At 43.4% G+C, this 23,477-nt stretch overlaps 1 protein-coding gene across 2 annotated transcripts in view; it reads right to left on the bottom strand.

The window, feature by feature from the left end:
* Nucleotides 1-23,477, bottom strand: part of LOC139385260 (unconventional myosin-Ie-like) — a 60,545-nt gene that overhangs the window by 22,672 nt on the left and 14,396 nt on the right. For both annotated transcript variants that reach the window (XM_071130425.1, XM_071130426.1), the window contains exons 2-8: nucleotides 15,844-15,987; nucleotides 14,543-14,632; nucleotides 13,881-13,975; nucleotides 10,209-10,296; nucleotides 5,390-5,479; nucleotides 4,398-4,529; nucleotides 930-1,064 (exon numbers count right to left, since the gene is read on the bottom strand). In XM_071130425.1, coding sequence (XP_070986526.1) covers nucleotides 930-1,064; nucleotides 4,398-4,529; nucleotides 5,390-5,479; nucleotides 10,209-10,296; nucleotides 13,881-13,975; nucleotides 14,543-14,632; nucleotides 15,844-15,987 — 774 coding nt within the window. The remainder of the gene's footprint in view (nucleotides 1-929; nucleotides 1,065-4,397; nucleotides 4,530-5,389; nucleotides 5,480-10,208; nucleotides 10,297-13,880; nucleotides 13,976-14,542; nucleotides 14,633-15,843; nucleotides 15,988-23,477) is intronic.

Below are 23,477 nucleotides of genomic sequence, written 5' to 3'. Positions count from 1 at the left end.
ATAGTATTCTCGGGGTGATGAGAGGTGTTGGGTTTGCACCAGACATAGCGGTTTCCCATGATGACCAAAAAGCTATATTTTAGTCTCATCTGACCAGAGTACCTTCTTCCATATGTTTGGGGAGTCTCCTACGTGCTTTTTAGCGAACACGAAACGTGGTGGTTCCATATTCTTTACATTTTTTAATAATGGATTTAAAATGGTGCTCTGTCAGATGTTCAAAGTTTTTGATATTTTTTATAACCCAACCTTGATCTGTACTTCTCCACAACTTTGTCCCTGACCTGTGTGGAGAGCTCCTTGGTCTTCATGGTGCCGCTTGTTTGGTGGTGCCCCTTGCTTAGTGGTGTTGCAGACTCTGGGGCCTTTCAGAACAGGTGTAAATATACTGAGATCATGTGACCGATCATGTGACAGATCGTGTGACAGTTAAATAAAGTCAACCTGTGTGCAATCTAACTAATTATGTGACTTCTGAAGGTAATTGGTTGCACCAGATCTTATTTATGGGCTTCATAGCAAAGTGGGTGAATACATATGCACGCACAACTTTTCAGTTTTTTTATTTATTTAGAAACAAGCTATTTTTTAAATTTCACTTCACCAATTTGGACTATTTTGTGTATGTCCATTACATGAAATCCAAATAAAAATCAATTTAAATTACAGGTTGTAATGGAACAAAATAGGAAAAACACCAAGGGGGGTGAATACTTTTGCAAGACACTGTACTTACTGCTGTGGTACCTAAACTATGTCCTCTAATTACTCCCGTTGTGGTTTGACTGGTAAAATAAAAACAGGTGCAGTACAGGGTGGAGAATGGAAGAGAGGCCGTGAAGAAGAGAAAGGCAGAGAGAGAGAGAGAGAGAGAGAGAGAGAGAGAGAGAGAGAACAATAACAATGGAAAGATACCAAGTAAAACGTACCACAGTTTCCTGAAAATCACTTTTGTCGTTGATGTCATCCACTTTGTAGGATCCAGACTGATTGAGGTAATTGTAGTAATCTAGGCTTGTGATTCCGAGGCTGCTCTTCTGTTCTCCAGTGGCTCCCTCTATCAACTGCACAAACAGAAGACAGTGATAGATGATTATACTTCTGTCAAGTAAGAACCTGTATACAGTAATTCTAGACTCAAAAGGTCAACAGGAGCTTTCAACCTGTGAACTCACATTGTCTTTCCTCACATTTCTACATGACAGAAGTATTTTAGACAGGCAGCACCATACGCACATGCTCATTAAGTAATCAGAACCACATGTTTTACACCCAATTTAGAGTTGTATGCTTTATTCTCCTTTCACGTGTCCAAAAGTTTCATTGTGGGAGTTTGACCGCCACCTCTCTTCCAGAGACCTCAAGTGGTACACAGTGAGAACAACTCGACCAGCTTTCAGGAGCCAAATAGCACATCAAATCAAAGTTTATTTGTCACGTGCGTCGAATACAACAGGTGTATAACTTACAGTGAAATGCTTACTTACAGGCTCTAACCAAGAGTGCAAAAAAGGTATTAGGTGAACAATAGGTAGGTAAAGAAATAAAACAACAGTAAAAAGACAGGCTATATACAGTAGCGAGGCTATAAAAGTAGCGAGGCTACATACAGATACCGGTTAGTCAGGCTGATTGAGGTAGTATTGTACATGTAGATATGGTTAAAGTGACTATGCATATATGAACAGAGAGTAGAAGTAGCGTCAAATAGGGGTTGGCGGGTGGTGGGTGGGACACAATGCAGATAGCCCGGTTGGCCAATGTGCGGGAGCACTGGTTGGTCGACCCAATTGAGGTAGTATGTACATGAATGTATAGTTAAAGTGACTATACATATATGATAAACAGAGAGTAGCTGCAGCGTAAAAAGAGGGGTTGGGGGGAGGCACACAATGCAAATAGTCCGGGTAGCAATTTGATGACCTGTTCAGGAGTCTTATGGCTTGGGGGTAAAAACTGTTGAGAATCCTTTTTGTCCTAGACTTGGCACTCCGGTACCATTTGCCATGCGGTAGTAGAGAGTCTATGACTGGGGTGGCTGGGGTCTTTGGCAATTTTTAGGGCCTTCCTCTGACACCATCTGGTGTATAGGTCCTGGATGGCAGGCAGCTTAGCCCCAGTGATGTACTGGGCAGTACGCACTACCCTTGGTAGTGCCTTGCGGTCAGAGGCCGAGCAGATGTTGCAGCTGTAGAACCATTTGAGGATCTCAGGACCCATGCCAAATCTTTTTAGTTTCCTGAGGGAGAATAGGCTTTGTCGTGCCCTCTTCACAACTGTTTGGACCATTCTAGTTTGTTGTTGATGCGGACACCAAGGAACTTGAAGCTCTCAACCTGCTCCACTACAGCCCGTCAATGAGAATGGGGGCGTGCTTGGTCCTCCTTTTCCTGTAGTCACCAATAATCTCCTTAGTCTTGGTCACGTTGAGGGATAGGTTGTTATTCTGGCACCTCCCGGCCAGGTCTCTGACTTCCTCCCAATAGGCTGTCTCGTCGTTGTCGGTGATCAGGCCTTCCACTGTTGTGTCGTCTGCAAACTTAATGATGGTGTTGGAGTCATGCCTGGCCATGCAGTCGTGGGTGAACAGGGAGTACATGAGGGGACTGAGCACGCACCCCTGGGGAGCTCCAGTGTTGAGGATTAGCGTGGCAGATGTGTTGCTACCTACCCTCACCACATGGGGTCAGCCTGTCAGGAAGTCCGGGATCCAGATGCAGAGGGAGGTGTTTAGTCCCAGGATCCTTAGCTTAGTGATGAGCTTTGAGGGTACTATGGTGTTGAACGCTGAGCTGTAGTCAATGAATAACATTCTCACATAAGTGTTCCTTTTGTCCAGGTGGGAAAGGGCAGTTTGGAGTGCAATAGAGATTGCATAATCTGTGGGTCTAATTGGGCGGTATGCAAATTGGAGTGGGTCTAGGGTTTCTTGGATAATGGTGTTGATGTGAGCCATTACCAACCTTTCAAAGCACTTCATGGCTACGGACGTGAGTGCTACGGGTCTGTAGTCATTTAGGCAGGTTGCCTTTGTGTTCTTGGGCTTGAAACATGCTGGTATTACAGACTCAACCAGGGACATGTTGAAAATGTGAAGACACCTGCCATTTGGTCAGCACATGCCTGGAGCACACATCCTGGTAATCCGTCTGGCCCCGCAGCCTTGTGTATGTTGATCTGTTTAAAAGGTCTTACTCACGTCGGCTACGGAGAGCGTGATCACACAGTCGTCCAGAACAGCTGATGCTCTCATGCATGCCTCAGTGTTGCTTGCTTCGAAGCCAGCATAGAAGTGATTTAACTCGTCTGGTAGGCTCGTGTCACTGGGCAGCTCGCGGCTGCGCTTCCCTTTGTAGTCTGTAGTAGTTTGCAAGCCCTGCCACATAAGACGAGCATCAGAGCTGGTGTAGTATGATTCAATCTTAGCCCTGTATTGACGCTTTGCCTGTTTGATGGTTTGTCGCAGGGCATAGCAGGATTTCTTGTAAGCTTCCGGGTTAAAGTCCACCTTGAAAGCGGTAGCTCTACCCTTTAGCTCAGTGCGAATGTTGCCTGTAATCCATGGCTTCTAGTTGGGTTATGTACGTACAGTCACTGTGGAGACGACGTCCTCGATGCAATTATTGAGAAAGCTAGTGACTGATGTGGTGTGCTCCTCAATGCCATCGGAAGAATCCCCGAACATGTTCCAGTCTGTGATAGCAAAACAGTCCTGTAGTTTAGCATCTGCTTCATTATAGATCGAGTCACTGGTGCTTCCTGCTTTAATTTTTGCTTCTAAGTAGGAATCAGGAGGATAGAGTTGTGGTCGGATTTACCAAAATGGAGGGCGAGGGAGAGCTTTGTAAGCGTCTCCCTCGTGTGTGTGGAGTACAGGTGATCTAGAATTTTTTTCCCCTCTGGTTACACATTTAACATGTTGATGGAAATTTGGTAGAACTGATTTAAGTTTCCCTGCATTAAAGTCTCCGGCCACTAGGAGCGCTGCCTCTGGGTGAGTGGTTTCCTGTTTGCTTATTTCCTTATACAGCTGACTGACTGTGGTCTTAATGCCAGCATCTGTCTGTGGTGGTAAATAAACAGCCACGAAAAGTATAGCTGAAAACTCTCTAGGCAAGTAGTGTGGCCTGCAATTTATCACAATATACTCTACTTCAGGCGAGCAAAATCTAGAGACTTCCTTATATTTCGTGCACCAGTTGCTGTTTACAAATATGCACAGACTGGCCGGCCCCCCCCCCCCCCTCGTCTTAACGGAGTGTACTTGTTACTGTCAGTGTCCTGAAAGCTGAATTTTACTCATGGACACTGCGAGGCAATTCCTGTACACATAAGTGCATAAACACTCTTATTAGACAGGAAAATTATAAAAACACCATGTTACTGGAGTCCCTCACCTGATAGAATATATGGAAGCTCCTCTCTCCAGGATTCCTCATGACGACGCGTGATTTCTCCAACAGGAAGTTGGAGATTTTCCCTCCATCTGGCTCGCCGCCGGAGCTGAACTGGATCTCAAAGTATTTCCCCTGAAGGAGGAGAGTGTGGCGCTTTAGTATCAGCGAAGGCCTTGCTAAAGCTAAAACCCAGACTTCACAGAGCAGGAAATAACAACCATCACATGAGTTGTACTTCGGGTGCACACCTGCAGCCCAGTGGTATGTGTACTAAGGCTTGAACCCTTTCTCTCTCTCCCTTTCCTTCTTTCCTCCAGACAGGTCTGTCATCTGTAATTTGTCTATCCCATTCCCAACCAGTCTGAAGCCCCAGAGTGCACTGAGACACTATTCATACAGGGAGACTTCCTCAACCATTTCTCAGACCATGAGTCAAACCTAATTTACTTTCCCCAAACTAAACCAGGAAAACTAAGAACAGAGACAATACTGCCTTGTCTGTCAACCTGAATACAATACTTACCACTAAGCTCTGTTGTGAATGCTATAAGTGGGTAAACTGGCTTTAGAGGACACTAAAGTCTGCCTTTAAAACCTCTCTCCAAGCTAACTGTCTTTAAAGTAGTATGTTTTTTTTCTATGTGCATCTTTACTAGCAGTGGAGTGCCCACTCTTTCTGGACAGTGTGTCCCCACAGCCCTGGCAAACCAGGCCACACGAGGCTAGCAGCCCCAGCCAAGAGGAGACGGGAGAAGGCAGTAACACAGCTTATAAAAAGAGGAGCACACTAATTCACTCTCTCCTTTTTTTCTCTTCTCTATTTGCACTGGACGTCCTTGTGTTTGCTTTGGTTCCAGAAACAACCGTGAAGCAGCTTCAAATCATTCCAGGGCAAAACACAGTGCCAACCATATGATGTTAGGCGCCCCCATTCCGGTAATAATATATATATTTTTTTTAAAGAGAGATTTGGAAAGACGTGGGACCCTTACAAATCTGCTGGAGTTGTTGTTCCTCACTGTCTTGGCGTTCCCGAAGGCCTCCAGGAGGGGGTTGGACTGGAGGATGATGTCTTTGACGTGCTGTGAGGGAGCAGACAGACAGTAGGCTCGTTTTAGTGACTGACAGGTAGGGTATAGAGACAGTGGGTAGGGAGACACTACTACACTCTGCAGTGATGCACATCCCTGCTAGCAGATTCAACATGCACCGTCTCTGGAACTTTCCACCGTCGCTCCGCTCTCATAGCGTCTGGAGTAAATTATCTTTCCCATGAGCCATCTGCATATCAGGAGCCCATGAGTTTTAAAATCAGCACAGCGTCGTGGAGGCCGAACTATTATCCTCTCTATTATTCAATGTGAAATAGTAGCATTTCTTTGAATCCTTTTGCGTCCCTGAACCATTGTCCTCTATGAAGAAAAAAACTTTAGTGGCATGGCGGTTCGAGTGTTACAGATTATTGAACTTACCCCAGGGCTCAGTTAAACCTTACATACAGTTGAAGTCGGAGGTTTACATATGAGTTTTAATGACCCCAACCAAAGTGTATTTCACCACTCCACAAATTTCTTGTTAACAAACTATAGTTTTGGCAAGTTGGTTAGAACATCTACTTTGTGCATGACACAAGCAATTTTTCCAACAATTGTTAACAGACAGATTATTTCACTGTATCACAATTCCAGTGGTTCAGACGTTTACATACACCAAGTTGACTGTGCCTTTAAACAGCTTGGAAAATTCCAGAAAATTATGTCATGGCTTTAGAAGCTTCTGACAGAATAATTGACATCATTTGAGTCAATTGGAGGTGTACCTGTGGATGTATTTCAAGGCCTACCTTCAAAATCAGTGCCTCTTTGCTTGACATCATGGAAAAATCAAAAGAAATCAGCCAGAACCTCAGAAATAAAATTGGAGACCTCCACAAGTCTGGTTCATCCTTGGGAGCAATTTCCAAATGCCTGAAGGTACCACGTTCTTCTGTACAAACAATAGTACGCAAGTATAAACACCATGGGACCATGCAGCCGTCATACCGCTCAGGAAGGAGACACGTTCTGTCTCCTAGAATTGAATGTATTTTGGTGTGAAAAGTGCAAATCAATCCTAGAACAACAGCAAAGGACCTTGTGAAGATGCTGGAGGAAACAGGTACAAACATATCTATATCCACAGTAAAACGAGGCCTATATCGACATAACAAGAAAGGCCTCTCAGCAAGGAAGAAGACACTGCTCCAAAACCTCCATAAAACAGCCAGACTACGGTTTGCAACTGCACATGGGGACAAAGATCGTACTTTTTGGAGAAATGTCCTCTGGTCTGATGAAACAAAAATAGAACTGCTTGGCCATAATGACCATCTTTATGTTTGGAGGAAAAAGGGGGAAGCTTGCAAGCCGAAGAACACCGTCCCAACCGTGAAGCACAGGGGTGGCAGCATCATGTTGTGGGGGTGCTTTGCTGCAGGAGGGACTGGTGCACTTCACAAAATAGATGGCCTCATGAGGAAGGAAAATGATGTGGATATATTGAAGCAACATCTCAAGACATCAGTCAGGAAGTTAAAGCTTGGACGCAAATGTGTCTTCCAAATGGACAATGACCCCAAGCATACTTCCAAAGTTGTGGCAAAATGGCTTAAGAACAACAAAGTCAAGGTATTGGACCTCAATCCCATAGTAAATTTGTGGGCAGAACTGAAAAAGCATGTGCGAGCAAGGAGGCCTACGAACCTGACTCAGTTACACCAGCTCTGTCAGGAGGAATGGGCTAAAATTCACCCAACTTAGTGTTGGAAGGTTGTGGAAGGCTACCTGAAACATTTGACCCGAGTTAAACAATTTAAAGGCAATGCTTCCAAATATTAATTGAGTGTATGTAAACTTCTGACCCACTGGGAACGTGATGAAATGAATCAAAAATGAAATGAATCATTCTCCTACTATTATTCTGACATTTCACATTCTTAAAATAAAGTGGTGATCCTAACTGACCTAAGACAGGGACATTTTACTAGGATAAAATGTCAGTATTTGTGAAAAACTGAGTTTAAATGTATTTGACTAAGGTGTATGTAAAATTCCGACTTCAACTGTGTGGAACTAATCAAACTGCTCTGTGAGAGCCACCTGAGACTTCAAAACACATACAATTCCCAGGTTAAAAACATGCTGTATCTGTCACTCACATCCATTTGCATGCATATGATTCAGGGGCATGGTAATCTGATATGCATCCTTCAGTCAGAAACCGATACAGGGTGATGATAATCAGATACAACAACTCTGCTGTTCAGTCTGTCCCCCCACATACACACACACAAAGCACGCCTTCCACAAGCACATGCACACAGGACTTGGGGAGACCATGTGAATGAGACATGTGGACAGAGGGATTGACAAAGCTAAATTAGGCAGGAAGGGTATTGAGAGAGGTAGGGGGTTTCCAACACAATGGAGACCTTATTCAATAAAACAATAGAAATTCCAAGGGCAATGTCTGTAATATACTACATAGACCGCAGAGACTTATTTTAAATACATTCTTCAACAAAAGTTACAAGCACACTTTTTAATACATCTTGAAATTATTTAAAAGATGCAAGGCACATAAGACTCATAGCCAGTAACAATGCAGAACCATGTACAGTACATTCAAAAAGTATTCAGAACCCTTACTTTTTCCCCATTTTGTTACATTATTCTAAAATGGATTAAATCATTTCCCCCCCTCATCAATCTACACACAATACCCCATAATGACAAAGAGAAAACACGTTTTTAGAAATATTTACAAAATTAAAAAACAGAAATACCTTATTTACATAAGTATTCAGACCCATTGCTATGAGACTTGAAATTGAGTTCAGGTGCATCCTGTTTCCATTGATCATCCTTGAGATGTTTCTACAACTGTATTGGAGTCCACCTGTGGTAAATTCAAATGATTGGACATGATTTGGAAAGGTATACACCTGTCTTTATAAGGTCCCACAGTTGACAGTGCATGTCAGAGAAAAAAACCAAGCCCTGAGGTCACAAAGGAATTGCCCGAGCCCCGAGACACGATTTTGTCGAGGCACAGATCTGGGGAAAGGTACCTAAAAAAATTCTGCAGCATTGAAGCTCCAAGAACACCGTGGCCTCCATCATTATTAAATTAAAGAAGTTTGGAACCACCAAGACTCTTCCTAGAGCTGGCCGCCCGGCTAAACTGAGCAATCAGGGGAGAAGGGTCAAGGAGGTGACCAAGAGCCCAATGGTCACTCTGACAGAGCTCCAGAGTTCCTCTGTGGAGATGGGAGAACCGTCCAGGAGGACAACCATCTCTGCAGCCCTCCACCAATCAGGCTTTTATGGTAGTGGCCAGATGAAAGCCACTCCTCAGTAAAAAGCAAATGACAGCCCGCTTGGAGTTTGCTAAAAGGCACCAAAAGGACTCTCAGACCATGAGAAACAAGATTCTCTGGTTTGATGAAACCAAGATGGAACTCTTTGGTTTGAATGCCAAGCGTCACTTCTGGAGGAAACCATGCATCGCTCATCACCTGGCCACTACGATCCCTACGGTGAAGCATGGTGGTGGCAACATCATGCCGTGGGGATGTTTTTCAGCAGCTGGGACTGGGAGACTAGTCAGGGTCGAGGGAAAGATTAACGGAGCAAAGTGCTGAGAGATCCTTGATGCTCCAGAGCGCTCAGGACCTCAGACTGAAGGCGAAGGTTCACCTTCCAACAGGACAACGACACTAAGCACATAGCCAAGACAATGCAGGAGTGGCTTCGGGACAAGCCTCGGAATGTCCTTGAGTGGCTCTGTCAGAGACCGATCGAACATCTCTGGAGAGACCTGAAAATAGCCATGCAGCGACGCTTCCCTTCCAACTTGACAGAGCTTTAGAGGATCTGCAGAGAAGAATGGGAGAAACTCCCAAGGGATAACAAGTGTACCAAGCTTGTAGCGTCATACTCGCTGTCAAAGGTTTTTCAACAAAGTACTGAGTAAAGGTTCTGAATACTTATGCAAATGTGATACGTTTTTTTTACTTACAATACATTTGCAAAAAAATCAAGAAACCTGTTTTTGCTTTGTCATTATGTGGTATTATGTAGATTGATGAGAAAAACAAACAATTTAATCCATATCAGAAAAAGGCTGTAATGTAACAAAATGTCTGAATATTTTCTGAATGCACTGTACATTGAAAATGTACAGTAATTAGTCATACACCCTTTCCCACATGACTCAGAGCGTGATAGCTAACATTGCTTTGAACTTGAAACCTTGACTAAAGTACAATAATTCCAGGGTGGAAAAAGCACTATACTAATCAGACTGAAAAAATGACTACCATCACAATTGCGTCTGAGTGGAAGCATCTTGTGATCCAGTTTATATTCCTACAGACTGGAAATTCCAAGCCCTTTTGAGTGGGCCAATAATACCAGGGAGGCTGGTGGAGAGGGGTGGCTTGTGGACAGGACATTTGCTGAGTAGTATAGGGGCCAGATGGCTGCTGGGGGGTTGGGAACGAGGGTATTTGGGGGTTGGATGGGCTGCTGATGGACTGATAATGATAAATGGGAGGTTGGAGGGAGGGATGGCAGGAGATGGTTTGGGTGGTGCGGAAAAGGGAGGTTTAGACAGGAAACAGCAACCGGTCATTAGGATGGACTGGCGTCATAAGGTACATTGTAAATGACAGTGGATGTGTGTGTGATTGTCTGAGATGAATCACATTTTCACAACTGTAGTTGAGCGGTGTTTACCGGTGTAAAATGGAAGTAGCTTCTCTGGGCTCACCTGCACTTTGGGTCCTCCTCCGGATACTCTGGAGATGTAGCCCATGATGTATTTGGCTGCTACTGTCTTCCCTGCACCACTCTCTCCACTGAAACACAAAGTAGAGAGGTCAGAACGGTCCATATAACAGGGCAGTCCTCTGAAACACAAAGTAGAGAGGTCAGAACGGTCCATATAACAGGACAGTCCTCTGAAACACAAGGTACAATTCAAGGATGCCCACGTTGTTAGTTAAAGGCTGTCAGTAAACAGATGCTGTAATTACTCTGCTTGCCTTGCTATTCAAGAGGACGTCCCTCTTAGCAACACACAGTTCTGGAAATAACAAGTAAATGAGAGTATACACTTTCTCTGTGGAAATTCAACTGAACCCTGAAGCTGAAAAAGCAGTTTTAGATTTATGGTACCAGACAGTTGCATGTTAAATAACACTCCATGAAAATCTCCTCTAAGCCTGGTTTTAAGAGGGTCAGTAGGGGTTTACCCAAATGCTCCTTTATTGTCTCTTCTTATCCCCAATTAGCATGAAGGTGGCCTACTACTGAAGGAGGGGATTTCTCAATTTGACCCATGGCTCTTTTCTCTTCTCTTCAATGTGCGATGTAGGAACAGAAGTTGAGCCAGTCAAAATGCTCTTCCTTTAATTCTCCCAGCTGAGCCAAACCCTTCACTTCAAATCAACTTTTTTCAAACATCCAGAATTACCAGGTGAAACGCCATCTCTGGACTTCCTGTCCACAGAGACGCCACTTCCTATGTTCACTCAGCTCTCCTTCTCTGTGGTTTATGCCAACCAAAATCAGACTCATCTCAGCAGTAAACCTCCCACTCTAGAAGGGGCTATTAACACGAATCCTGTTTTGTCACATTTGCCCAGTTTCTTTTCTTCCTTCTCTTTCCTCAACCTCTCCTTGTATTTTTCCTCCTGTCCTTTCACTTCACCAGGGTCATACTTATTTAGACATATGTGGTTTGGCAGTGGATGACAGAGGAGTCTGTTTTTTTATTTCATTTTTGAAGGGGAGTCATGTCGGTAATGCCCTTCTGAGACGACCCAGCTGCAGACCGTTAGAGGAAGCCATAAGAAGTCATCAAAGCAACTCTATATGCTTATTCATCTCACTAAGGCCGATACTGGACTCTGCTCCTCTATAGTATTCAGTCTAGCTTGTTACACAGCTATTCAAAACAACTATAACAGTTCTAGATATAGTGGTCACTACAATGCACTCAAAAACAGTCAGTACACTGACTAGTGACCAAATGTGATTCAATGTTCCCTCTAATCTTTGCCAATAAGCATTTGTAGGACCTTCACCCTTAAGAGAACCCATCTACACACGTGGACTTATGGGCATGTTCTTTTCAGCTGGAGCAGGCTAGTGGCTGGAGTTTGAATCACATCCTATTTTTACCCTCCTGAGGGGTGTGCCCATTGTTGTAATTACACAGCACGTAGATGCTTAACACATTGTTGACTGCCTCTCCCATTTATTGGCCAAACAAGGACAGAAGGAGAGTCATGTCATTATAGACAGCTTACTGTAAAGTACTACATTCAGCACTGAATCACTGATGTCACTCACAGCTCAGCTTGACAAAGAAAGCACCTGAAGTGATCATTACAGACATCAGCTATGAGTGAAACGGAATGCATGCTGAGTATAATGTGGAACGATGGATACCAGTTACGGCAGATTTGTATGATTATGCACATTGTGTTCCCAAGCCACGACTGACTGTCACACACACACACACACACACACACACACGGTGTGACTGAAGCCTGGCTTCATTTCAACTTGTTGGATAGCATAATTTCCTGCAACTGAAGGGTCCTTCCATTAACAGTGACAAAAAACTTAGATGGATTCTCCATTTCCCATGTCATTGTTTCAACAATGACCCATTACCAAGCCTTTCATATCAATGGGGGAGAAAATAACCTTCCCTACAGAACTAATAAGAAAACTGTTATATGAACAGAGGGTAGAATATAGTGTGTCATCAGACACTACATTTCAGGCCACCCTTTGCGAGATAGAGCTGTAAACTCACTGGCCAGAGTCTTGGTAAAGAAGGACGGCAAAAACTGTGCACAACACAAATGGTGCCATGTGATTTGAAATATTGCAGCATCAGTGTTTGTAGAAGCGCAAGCGCTTCTATATTTCATAAGGCATCATTTGTGTTTTAACCACTCAGGGAGATAGTTAATACATTTTTTATAACTATTTTATGATAATACTCTACATCTTTATTGCCCTTTGTAACTTAGCTTTCCTCTCCCAAGAATTTGAGTGCAGAAAAAGTGAAGTCAGACATTGACAGAAAGCCCAGTCAACACCACTTGACCACGTCAGATGACTCATGTCATGTTGAATGACTTCTTTAATAAGTGGGGAAGAAAAAGGTCCAACAGTACAGTGCTGACCACACTGCCTGGACAGCAATTTCATGAAGGGCTTTGTTTGCTGACCTGGTGCATCACAAATCCACTTCCATTCCTTTTATGTGGGTATCTGTACTGGCAGCTGTCTAAACAACGGGAGGAAAGTGCTGAACCAGGGGACATTCGCCATGAGGTAAGCACTACAGTAACCGTCCGGGCCCCGGGCCTCAGGTGACTGGCCCACAACATAAAGCCTCAACTATGAGACAACACTTTTCCCTTGGGAGGCCCCCTCCCATGGGAACCCATTGTACAGTCATGTTATCCACTATAGGCTTCACAACACTAGGGAAGGATCTCTGGACTACCACTAGCTTCCAGGAATCCAGGGCTGTGACCAAACACATTTTAATGGCCAGTTAAACCATTTTACATTTCCTTCTTGACCACTGTTTGGTAAGACCGACTTTGGTTTGGTTCAATCATATTGCTTTCAAATGTCAAGTATTTTCAGCTGAGCGGTCTAAAGAGGAAAGAAAGCTGTATTTGGGGCATGGCCAAATAGTCCAGAACATTTTCTCTGTGATCATCGGTCTGTCTGAGGCGAATAATCCGTATCCGAGTGTAATATACAGCATACTCCCAAATGTGTTAATTGTCACTACTCATCCTCTCTCAATCCATAACAGCAGAGGAACAGTCCCTTCCTGTGCCGTGAGAGAAGACTCATGCATGAGCAACAAAGTACTATGCAGGTGCAATTCCTGTTTTATAAAAGCAGGAAGCTAATGCATAAATAGACACTGTGTTTTGTTTTCATTCTACATCCTGAGAAATGTTTTAAAATCAACCATTTGCCACAAGAAAAGAGCCTTGAGGCCATATATTTAGACTTGAAGGTGTACTTTCCCAGTGTGCCTTTCCCAGCAGGCTGTGATATGAGGAGGGTGGATTAAGACTGGTTGAAGAACCCAGACGGAGCAAGGCACTGTCAATCACCAGCACTCCTCCCAGTCAGGTGGTGGATCCTGTTGGGTCTGTTGGTTCCCTTCCCATCTATTATCATCACATTCAACAGTAGCACTCTTCCACCCGTGTCACCATGCAGTCTCCTCATATCCCTCCCTGCCTCTCGACTTCTGCCTCATTCACAGGCATTTCCCACATACCAGCTCTGTTGTTATGGTTGTCAGTTGTCACCCTTTCTCCCCATACAAACACTGAAAGGGAGGGGAGGTGCCTGAGACATAATAACGAGAAAAGCAGGCAGGCAGACTCACCTGATGATGACACACTGGTTCTCCCTGTCGATCATCATGTTTCTGTACATGTTGTCTGCCAGGGCGTAGATGTGAGGAGGGTTCTCATACTGGGCCTGAAATTCAACAGAGAATATCTAAGAATATCTCGTAAAAAAAAAAACTGGGTGGGTCCAATTTCTTGGTCCTACGTGGAAAACTGACTGTAAAAGCAAGACTGTAAAGAATTAGGAGTAATTCATGTAATGAAGTAATAACGTCAGAGGGCTAACTGTTTTTATCAAGCATAGTTAACGTCTGATTTGGCAGCCAAGGCCACTTCCAGTACGCTGGCCAAGAACACTTTAAACAATACAGACTTGAACAGGCTGTACTGAAGGTATTGCCAGGCCTTTTCAACGGGCACGTTTCTAAATCTGCTCCAACTGAGGGGTGCTGCTGGAAAAGGTATTCGAAGCACACCTAACCCAGTTCATTGAAAACTTTGTTCTTTCTACTGATAACATCATCTTAAAAACATGACTTATCTTAACTTTTCCAAGTATGAGGTGACGTTGTGCAAACAATTAGGATACAAGTTGAATACATTGATAGCAGAGTTTTATTTTTACCCAAATAGAAAAACCTATTGGTACCCTGTCTCATTGTCTCATACTCCTGTCGAAAGAGAAAAGGCTGCTCACCGCGCCCTGATACATCTCCACTTCCTTGTCCCCAAAATATGGCATCTGCTTGAACGGGTTAACAGAGATGAGCACAGGGCCAATGTAAGTCTGTAGAGGTTAAGGATCATACTAACATGTGTACCAGTAATACATCAACCGTTCAGGTCCCTGTGACTCACATGGTCAAAGGAAAGAACAACACTAAGAATTCCCAGAGCTCATTAGTAATCTGCATCGAGCACCAATAACAACCCTCCCCTCATTTGACTCTTTAAGACAATGCGGTTTCAGAACATATTTATAAATCTTGACGTAGTCCCTCTTGGAGAAAAATGACCTAACTGTGAGTAATTGGGCCCATGATGTCATTGCAATGTGCATCTGTGTGGTAGCACTGGAGTGTCTGGTGATTGTACCCAAGCCTTGTAAATACAGTGTTCACACATCAGAGTGAACAGCCCAGCAGTGTAGTGATGTGAGGTTTAGGCCCTGTAGCTCAAAGCAGCTCCCGGCACATAAAGCTGGTATTGAGGGCGCCCTGCAGTGACCCCAGCCCCAGTACGCCACTGGCTGGAACACTCTTTGTTGATGCTATTTTCTGACCACAATCAGAGGATTGAGTTTTCAATCTAAAATGGCCAGCATCCGCTCAACTCTATAATCCTAAAGACTGCCAGGACACAGATGCGGTTTTAATTAATGAGCTCCTTCGAGAACTTTCAACATCTTCCATCAAAAGGGTCATTCAGAGGCCCAAACATTTCAACACAACTTGGATACATTATATGGGCACAAGAACAACACTTTAAACCTCAATATATTCTTGAGGTCTGTAAGAGTGAAGCTGAATACTCTTCTTATTGATTGTATAGGCCTACAGGCCTGGGGCATTTACAGATCTGGCCCGGAATGCTCTCAGCACAGCCAAACAAAACCATTACTGTTGTAGGAAAGTAGCTGCACTGCTCACATTCACCATGCATTTCTCAGCAACCCTTCCCCCAACCTCTTTTCATATTGCTGCATGGTGAGATTAAACCAGAGTAAACCTGATTAAGATCCATTCCAGCCTGGAGGTGAAGGAAGCTGAAGTCAGGGGTCCAGATAGGGGTGCAAAGAGGCCCGTCTCCCCCTCGCCACTGGCGATACATGGTGGGAGTAGCCCAGTGTCTGGAGCCTCAAACACTAGATCATTAATCTGAGTTATTACAGCACTGGGAATGGTCACTCAGCTATTCTGGGAACGGTGGGAGTGTGTCTACTACAGGGCTTAGCCATTCTTCATCGAGGTGTGAACGGTGTGTGAATGTGAAGGATACAAAGATGTAGTCGTCCATGTATCTCTTCTTGAGGTTGTCCACAATGGCGTCCTCGTTGATCTTGGAGAGGAGCACCATGTCGTCCACTCCACTCTGCTTGACATTGTGGCTCTGCCAGTGGTACCGGTAGTGGCCCCGGCTCCCCTGGAACACACAGAACACAATACACATCTGTTAGTGCCTTCAGACTGGTGCCTTCAGATTGCTTGCAGCCGCATCAAACTATAAAACTATCAAACAATGACCGCGTGACCTGACCAGGAAAAAAAAACGATGGCCCTATAGTCTCTTAGAAACTTCATTATCAGAAGCTTGCCTTTACCTAGGACTGAAATCATCACATTTGGTGAGAGTACTGGGGTAGGCAGCCAAAACTTTTAGCAGAAAACTGTCCAACAACTGAAATGAACTTGGGCTTCCCCCTGAGTAACTCATTTTCACCCATGCAGAGTTTTGATATTTTTTTAACTTCTAATAGGTGCAAGGTCATGATTCCCAAAAGTGCTTTCAGTGTGTTTTTGGCTCTTTGATGTTGTGTTCTGACTGCTGTCAGACCTTTCTCTTTACCTCCCTCCCCCTCTCTTCCTCTTCTACCTCCGTTCCAGTTTGATTTTTTTTTTCTGAGAGCAGGTCTCCAGAAAGCTTAGGGCATTCATCATGTGCTGTGAGTCAATGTCATCTGGCTACTGAGGAAAGGATTACATTGTGCTGTGAGGAATGAGTCTTATTCTCCTGGATGGAGAACCAATCAAAGCCACAGACCAGATCCAGAACATTAGTCAACACTGGACACATCTCAATGCCATTTAACACATTGTTTGCCTCCTGATTCCACTGAGAAAGAGCATTTTAAATCCTATTCTATTTTAGTTTACCTTTGAACTGGAGGACAGCTTTACATACGGCTGAACGATTTGTATTTCTACGCCTCTTTTTTCTTCCTGGTTCTGGAATGCTATGTTTCAACTTTTGAAGTGGTTCAGATTGGAAAGGGCTAGTGCATAGATTAGATGGCAGCAACACTTCCATATTTCAGATTCCATAGGCTACAGCAGACTGAATGGTGCAATGTGACAATCACTTGTTAAATGTCAATTTGTGGTTAAAGACAAAAAGTACAGTTGCACTAAGATGTACTTTCTCTACCAAAGCAACACAGAGCAAAACCATGGTGACATTACAGTAAAATAAAGTACCACCACAGTAGATTTAATACACCAATGGAAAGCCATGGTAACTTTCAATAGTTGACTTGTACAAAGTCAAGCAGAGAGACTGCTCAAATGAACCCTTAACGTTCTCCGGGGTGGCTCAATTGTTTTTTACACCAACAAAATAAATACCACAACCTCTCTTTACAGACTCACTCTTAGCATGGAACATAGTGAGTAATGTTAATAGCTTCTCAGACTATTTCTATGTGCATTTTCACTCAGGAGCCAAGACATAAATTACTGCTCCATTAATTTTCCAGACGGTTCCCATTATCATGTTTTACTACTTTTTTTTTAAACAGAAGAAGAAAAGGCTGATTTCTCCTCTCATTGGCTAAGCAGGGTGCATTACATGTGATACCATACCCTGGGAGCTCATAAACACCTCGCTGGAGATGATGTGTGAATGAAGAGAATATTGATGGGACACTGGGAAATTAGTGTCTCAGGAATTTGAAGATAAACAGTGCATTCGGAAAGTATTCAAACCCCTTCCCCTTTTCCACATTTTGTTATGTTACAGCCTTATTCTAAAATAGATTAAATCATTTTTTAATAATAGGTGAAATAGACTTACCCGCCTAAATCTACCCGCATTTGGCACGTGGCAGGTGTTCATTTTAGTCCCTGCTTCCAAGTCAAGGTAAACTTTTGGTTTTATTAATTTATTACCACGAGGCCCACCGGTGTAACTGCTTGCTGACTGTACTGCATGATTATTAACATGTTAGTTCTAGTAGCTATGTTGACTATGACATTAGCTAATATGGTGACAATGATGTAGGCTGTGTGTAGCGATTATGATATGAAGGTTGGGCTTAGATCGATTTTTTCACCTAGTCACAGACAGCTGATTTGTTTTACTGCATTTCCATGTTTGAGTACAACACAATCAAAGTATGTGAGTCCGTCTGAGTAAGGGTGAGTCAGACTCTTGATAAAGCATGAGCCAAGTCAGAGGATCACAGAGCCCTTTACACAGGAGAAACAGTCCGGTCTTCCAGGCAGCGATCCTAAACATTCAGAAAAAAAGGACTAGTTGATCAATAACATGTAATAATGTCATATTATACTGAGCTTCTCTGTTATATTTCCATACTCATCTGAAATCCAACACATCAGCTTCATCTCATTGTCATGCTCTAATGCAGTAGTAATGACATTAACTGCATTGAGCTTGGAATCTACTACAGATGTCGCAGTTGAGCCCACCACAAAAACGCATAAAAACAGCCCAGATCTATAGCACAACTCCAGGCAAATCCTACACCATGTATGCTGTAGGACACAACCCTACATCCACAAATGAAAATGAAGTACTAAGCTATTTAGAGTGCTATATTTATCCTGTTGCTGCTTTGTTGGGAATGATAATGGTCTACTTGAAGAGGGAGAGGACATAAGCCGGAAACACAGGAGCCAAAAGTTCAGGGTATTTTCCATAGGGGTTAGAGGAGAACATTGGATACTTTGAGATGTTTTCAATAATTTGCTAACACACCAATAAAATTGTTTATAAACATTGATAAGAATGTATAATGGCTTATTGATGACAGTGGTTATAAAGCCAATCACTGACTGCGTGTTGGATGCTGTGCCATAAACTGCTAATATATGGCTCTGGTTGAAACCTACCTATGTGTTTTGACTGAGATCTAGCCTAGAGCAGGATGTTGTTCTCTCTGGTAAGTGATTCCCCAGGTTAGTGGAAAAGTTGAGGTGAGTCAGTCAGTGCTGGAGGTCGGCGAGCATACAGTCCCTTAGGGGGACAGATGGAACTGGGAGCTACCAATAATATCTGACTTCATTTTGAGCACATCTTAACAACCACCTTCTCCACACAGACCGCCCTTAGTAACAGCATACTACAGAGCATCAGTCATAACTAATGATCTTTGCTTCTGTACAATTCCAGTCACATATTATGTGTTTCACAGATGTCAAAACAACCTTGATCCCAGGAAGTATGATTGGGACCTCTGTCCAAAGAGATCTAGGATTAACCTGATTCATGACTTGATCTCCTTCACTCTCTGAAATAACAATCAACTCCTTATAGTCTCCTAGGTTTGGGACCAGACCTTCTCCTTAAAGTTACCCCGACAGCAGTTGAGGAATTTCTGCACCAGCCCCAGATTCATAATGTCAGGCTTTTTTTCATGCAAATACCATTACCATATATGGATAGTGCTGAGCAGAGCTGAGTTCGAGAAATGGCTGGGTTTGATTCAGTACAACAGGCGCCCCCCCCCCCCCCCCCCCCCATTCCCCACTGTTACTCTGTTCTCCTTTTCCAACCTTGGATTTGACACAGAGCCCACCATGTGTTAAGAAGACCACTTTCTGGTGCTGCACTCTACTACAGAACTGGATCTCTTTCCAGTAACAATCTTGGTGGATATTGCTTGGGATGTGACCAGGATCAGGCTACAAATGTATTTTGTTCATGCAAGGGTTTTACTCAGTGTTGGATAAGTGCATACATGTGCTACCATGTAGTAGTTCAGTTGACCTGATTTCTGAAAGCAGCTCCATTCTGAGTCAGTTTTCCCTTCCCAGAGAAGGATTAGGATTTTATAAATGATTTTTGATTTAATTTAAACAGATTTGAGAAGCTTTGGACAGATGCACATATACTAAGTCTTACAGTATGAAATGCCATCATGCATTTTGTTGATTAAAAAATCCCAACCCCTCCCACCACCCCAAACCTTGAAGAAAATACTCTGTGATCCTCCACACCAACCACACTATATCTAGCATTGGAAGGCATGATGTCAGTTAGTACTTCCTGTCCCCATGATCCCGGGTCACAGCCAGGTCTGCCATACATCAGCTATGACCTTTGCAGTTGTAACATCCATCTTTGGTGTGTACTAATTGATTCTTGAAGACTGTAACTTCTAAATGCCTCATGAGCTTTTAGTTAAACTGTCGTACCCTTTCAGAACTCAGGATATCAGCTTGTTTTACTTCAATGTTTGTAAACAAAGTAAATGTAAACAAGCACTGTATAGCCTCAAAACATGGTTAAAACTATAATGTTGAGATCATGGATGTCAACATTATATTTGAGAGTGGTTTCTCCAGCCATCTCTCAAGTTTATACTGAAAAAAGGGGCGCATTGTTATTATTTCAACTCCGGATTGCCCCTTTAACAGACAAACTAAATAGAACCAAATCAAGGCCAACACTAAGCAGTGCTTCCACCTGGACTCTATCACTGCTCTGGATCAACTGCTGAATCTGCACTTTTAAAAACCACTCATTTCAGAGCAGTGCCAGGAACTGAGTGCTGACAGAGAGTAAACCTTCCACAAGTCAAGAGGAGAAAACAAAGCAATCAAAGAGAGAGGTTGAAAAACCCTGGATGATGATTGAAAATACTGTGGTCTCTCTAATATTAGAGACAGTAGTCTGAACAGTCTGAATCATCATCCAGGGCATTTCAAGATGGGAAAAGAGAAGTAACAATAAGCAGCAGTGTGGGGCTGTTGCCATGCACATCTACTCCATGGGATGGGATATTCATTAGGGTCACAGAGCACCCTAGACAGCAGCCTCTTCCTCAGCTGGATCTGGACCCAGACTGGACCATGGTCACCATGGCAGCAACACCCAGGGTACAGCCAACTTCACCACTGCTCAGCACCATGCCAGTAGAGGAGACATCCATGCCAAGCCTAAGAACACTACCCAGACTTGGACTAATAGTTGTCTCGCGTCAATAAGTAAAAACATTTCTGACCCTGTCTGAGTCTCTTAGCCTGGCACCCATAACTCCCCATTAATACAAATACCCAGAGCCCAATGCCAGTGGAAACAGTCTCCGCTACCAAAGCTCATGGGCATGAAAATATGACTTACACCGATTAGTCAATTCAGTGTTGGTCTGAGAGACATTAACACCTGTAAACATGCAGTTTGGTCTATATCTATTAGGTGTAGGTGGTAGACATGAGAATCCAGGCTGCAGTGCTTCTCTCATTCTGCTGTGCAACTTACCCTGAAGTCACCTGCTTAGAAAAGATATAGCAACATCAATAATGCAGAGAAAACCACCACTACTCCTTAACTTAAGTTCTTATACTGTTTATCTGGGCCAGGGCTGACGTACATGTTGAATAAGCTTTTACGTAAGACAAGGCCCTATTTTTCAAAGAGTTTGTTACACAATTGTACTAAATCAACTCTAGATAGTAGCTGAGGGTAGTGTGAACTGGAGAGAGCTGTAGCCTGCAGGGCAGGGCTAGGTAGGGCTGGGTAGCTGGGTGCCTGTGTCCTCCCCAGGGAGAACAAACAGAGAGGTAAGGAGAGGTGTAAGCTGAGACAGGAGGAGAGGTTTCAAAAGAGAGAATCCTCCTATGTACTGAATCCATGGAAACTCATGTGAAATGTAATATTTCTCGAGAATACATCTACATCTAAGTCCCCCTTAAATACATGACAATGTTTACGATAAGATTCACTTCTAGCCACACAAAAATAATAATTAAATGTAATATCACATGCTATGGTATAGGGTGGCTAGACGTCACTGTGGGTAGGCCTACTCTTTAAAGAACAGCCACACTATTTGTATTGCAGCTTGAACGTAAACAAACCATTTGCAGCAGGCTCTCATTCATACCAATGATTTTCTGTGCCACACAGTGGCTGCTATTTGTCCAGACCAGTCTCAGGTTTCAGTTACACAGCTTCCAGCTAGGAGCCCTCCTATAGGAAGGGAATTTTTGCAAATGTTCAGCACCTATAATAGAAATTATACATTTTTGCAAAGACAATATCTCCCTGGTCTCAGTTTTTGTATGGCGGTTTGCTCTCTCTGTCAAAGAGCACATTCCATCCTTCTTTTTCAGCTTGCCATACATTACCGGGTAGATGAGTGCCACACATAGAATTTCCCTGAACTAGATCTCCTAAGTGGGTCCCATGGCACTGCCTAACATTGCCGTGGCAACAACCTTCACTCTCTCTAAAATCAGGTAGACCTCAATTATCTCCTGTAAACATGGCTGATAAGAAAATGCCATTGTGTGAGGTGTGACACCTGCAGGGATACCCTCCCATTCCCAACAAGTAATACCATACTGCAGAGTTCCCCAAAAGGCACCCCGTGGGCCAAATTCAGCCCCTGGGTGATTTTAGTTGTCCCCCCAAAAAAAACATTTGTTGTTGGACATAAAAGACTAAAAAAAAATATATATATATATATTTTTTTTAATCACCAGGAAATCAGCTCGAAGTCATTTTAAATTTAGGATATCTGTTCCCAGGTTTCCTACGCATAAATAGAGAGGCATATCCCAATGGTTTTATCCCAATGTAATCAAGGTTTGAAATCTTTTTGTTTTTGTCAAATACTATCTGTTTGGGATTCTTGCGGTGTTCCGGCCCCCCGATCATCCACTCAAGGATAAATTGGCCCACAGCTGAATGTAATTGGGGACCCCTGCTATACGGTCATTCAATATCCCTTTACTGTGGAACACATCTGGGTGGTCTGACATTCATACTCATTCATAAGGGATATGGGTAGCACTTTCTAGGAGTCAGTATTGGAATAAAATGTCAAGCTACAACACTGCCAGTTAGCAAAGTGTTTTTATAGTATAAATTACCACTCTAAATTATGTTTTTTCAAAAGAAAACCCCTATGACTGAAGGATTATACCAAATACTGTTTCTCAGCTGTGAAATCACCTGCTAGTCAGGAGCCAACCACTTCTCATAAATGCAATACACCCTTCAATATCCACTGGGTATCTTGAAGATAGACCTTAGAAATCTTTCATGACATGGTAAAGCCTCCATCCTCAGGGTCTGAGACACCTCCTGTATCAGTAAGAAGTTTGGTATATCCTCTTGTGATAAGACTGTTGCCAGGAGGAGAGTCAATTGCCATAAACAGAAAAACCATCCTCTGAATTAGTGAGGCTTTAGCCCAGAAGCAGTCATGGGTTATGGCCTGGACTAATTGGCCCATTGAAACAGATATATGACAAAGTACCTCCCAGGTCTAGACAGGAGAACTCCTGAATAGGAGAAGGAGGGCCACTCACTCAAAAACATATCAATGCAGCAGGAGTTGCTTTTACAATGTGTACCAAAACTGTCTGGGTCCTGGGCCCAGTACTGCTGTGGCATAACACGGCTGAAATGAGCCCAGATGCCTCAAGTTACTGTGGGATAGGTCTGGGAAGGTCAGACACTGTTAAATGGTGTGGCTGGAGCAAAGATAGGTGGATGTATATTCTCTAAGACACATTGAGTGCTTTCAGCGTCTGGATTTTTATCACCGCAACAGAGAGTGAGAGAGATATCTTCGACAGTGACAGAACAGGAGGGATACGGGCGGTGGTGGTGGTGGTGGTGTGACGCGTCAGAAAGAAATGTGAAAGAGAACCTCGTCATAAGGG

Source organism: Oncorhynchus clarkii, chromosome 26, assembly GCF_045791955.1.
Source record: "Oncorhynchus clarkii lewisi isolate Uvic-CL-2024 chromosome 26, UVic_Ocla_1.0, whole genome shotgun sequence".
NCBI classification, from domain to species: Eukaryota; Metazoa; Chordata; class Actinopteri; order Salmoniformes; family Salmonidae; genus Oncorhynchus; species Oncorhynchus clarkii.
This window is presented reverse-complemented; position numbering and strand designations above follow the sequence as displayed.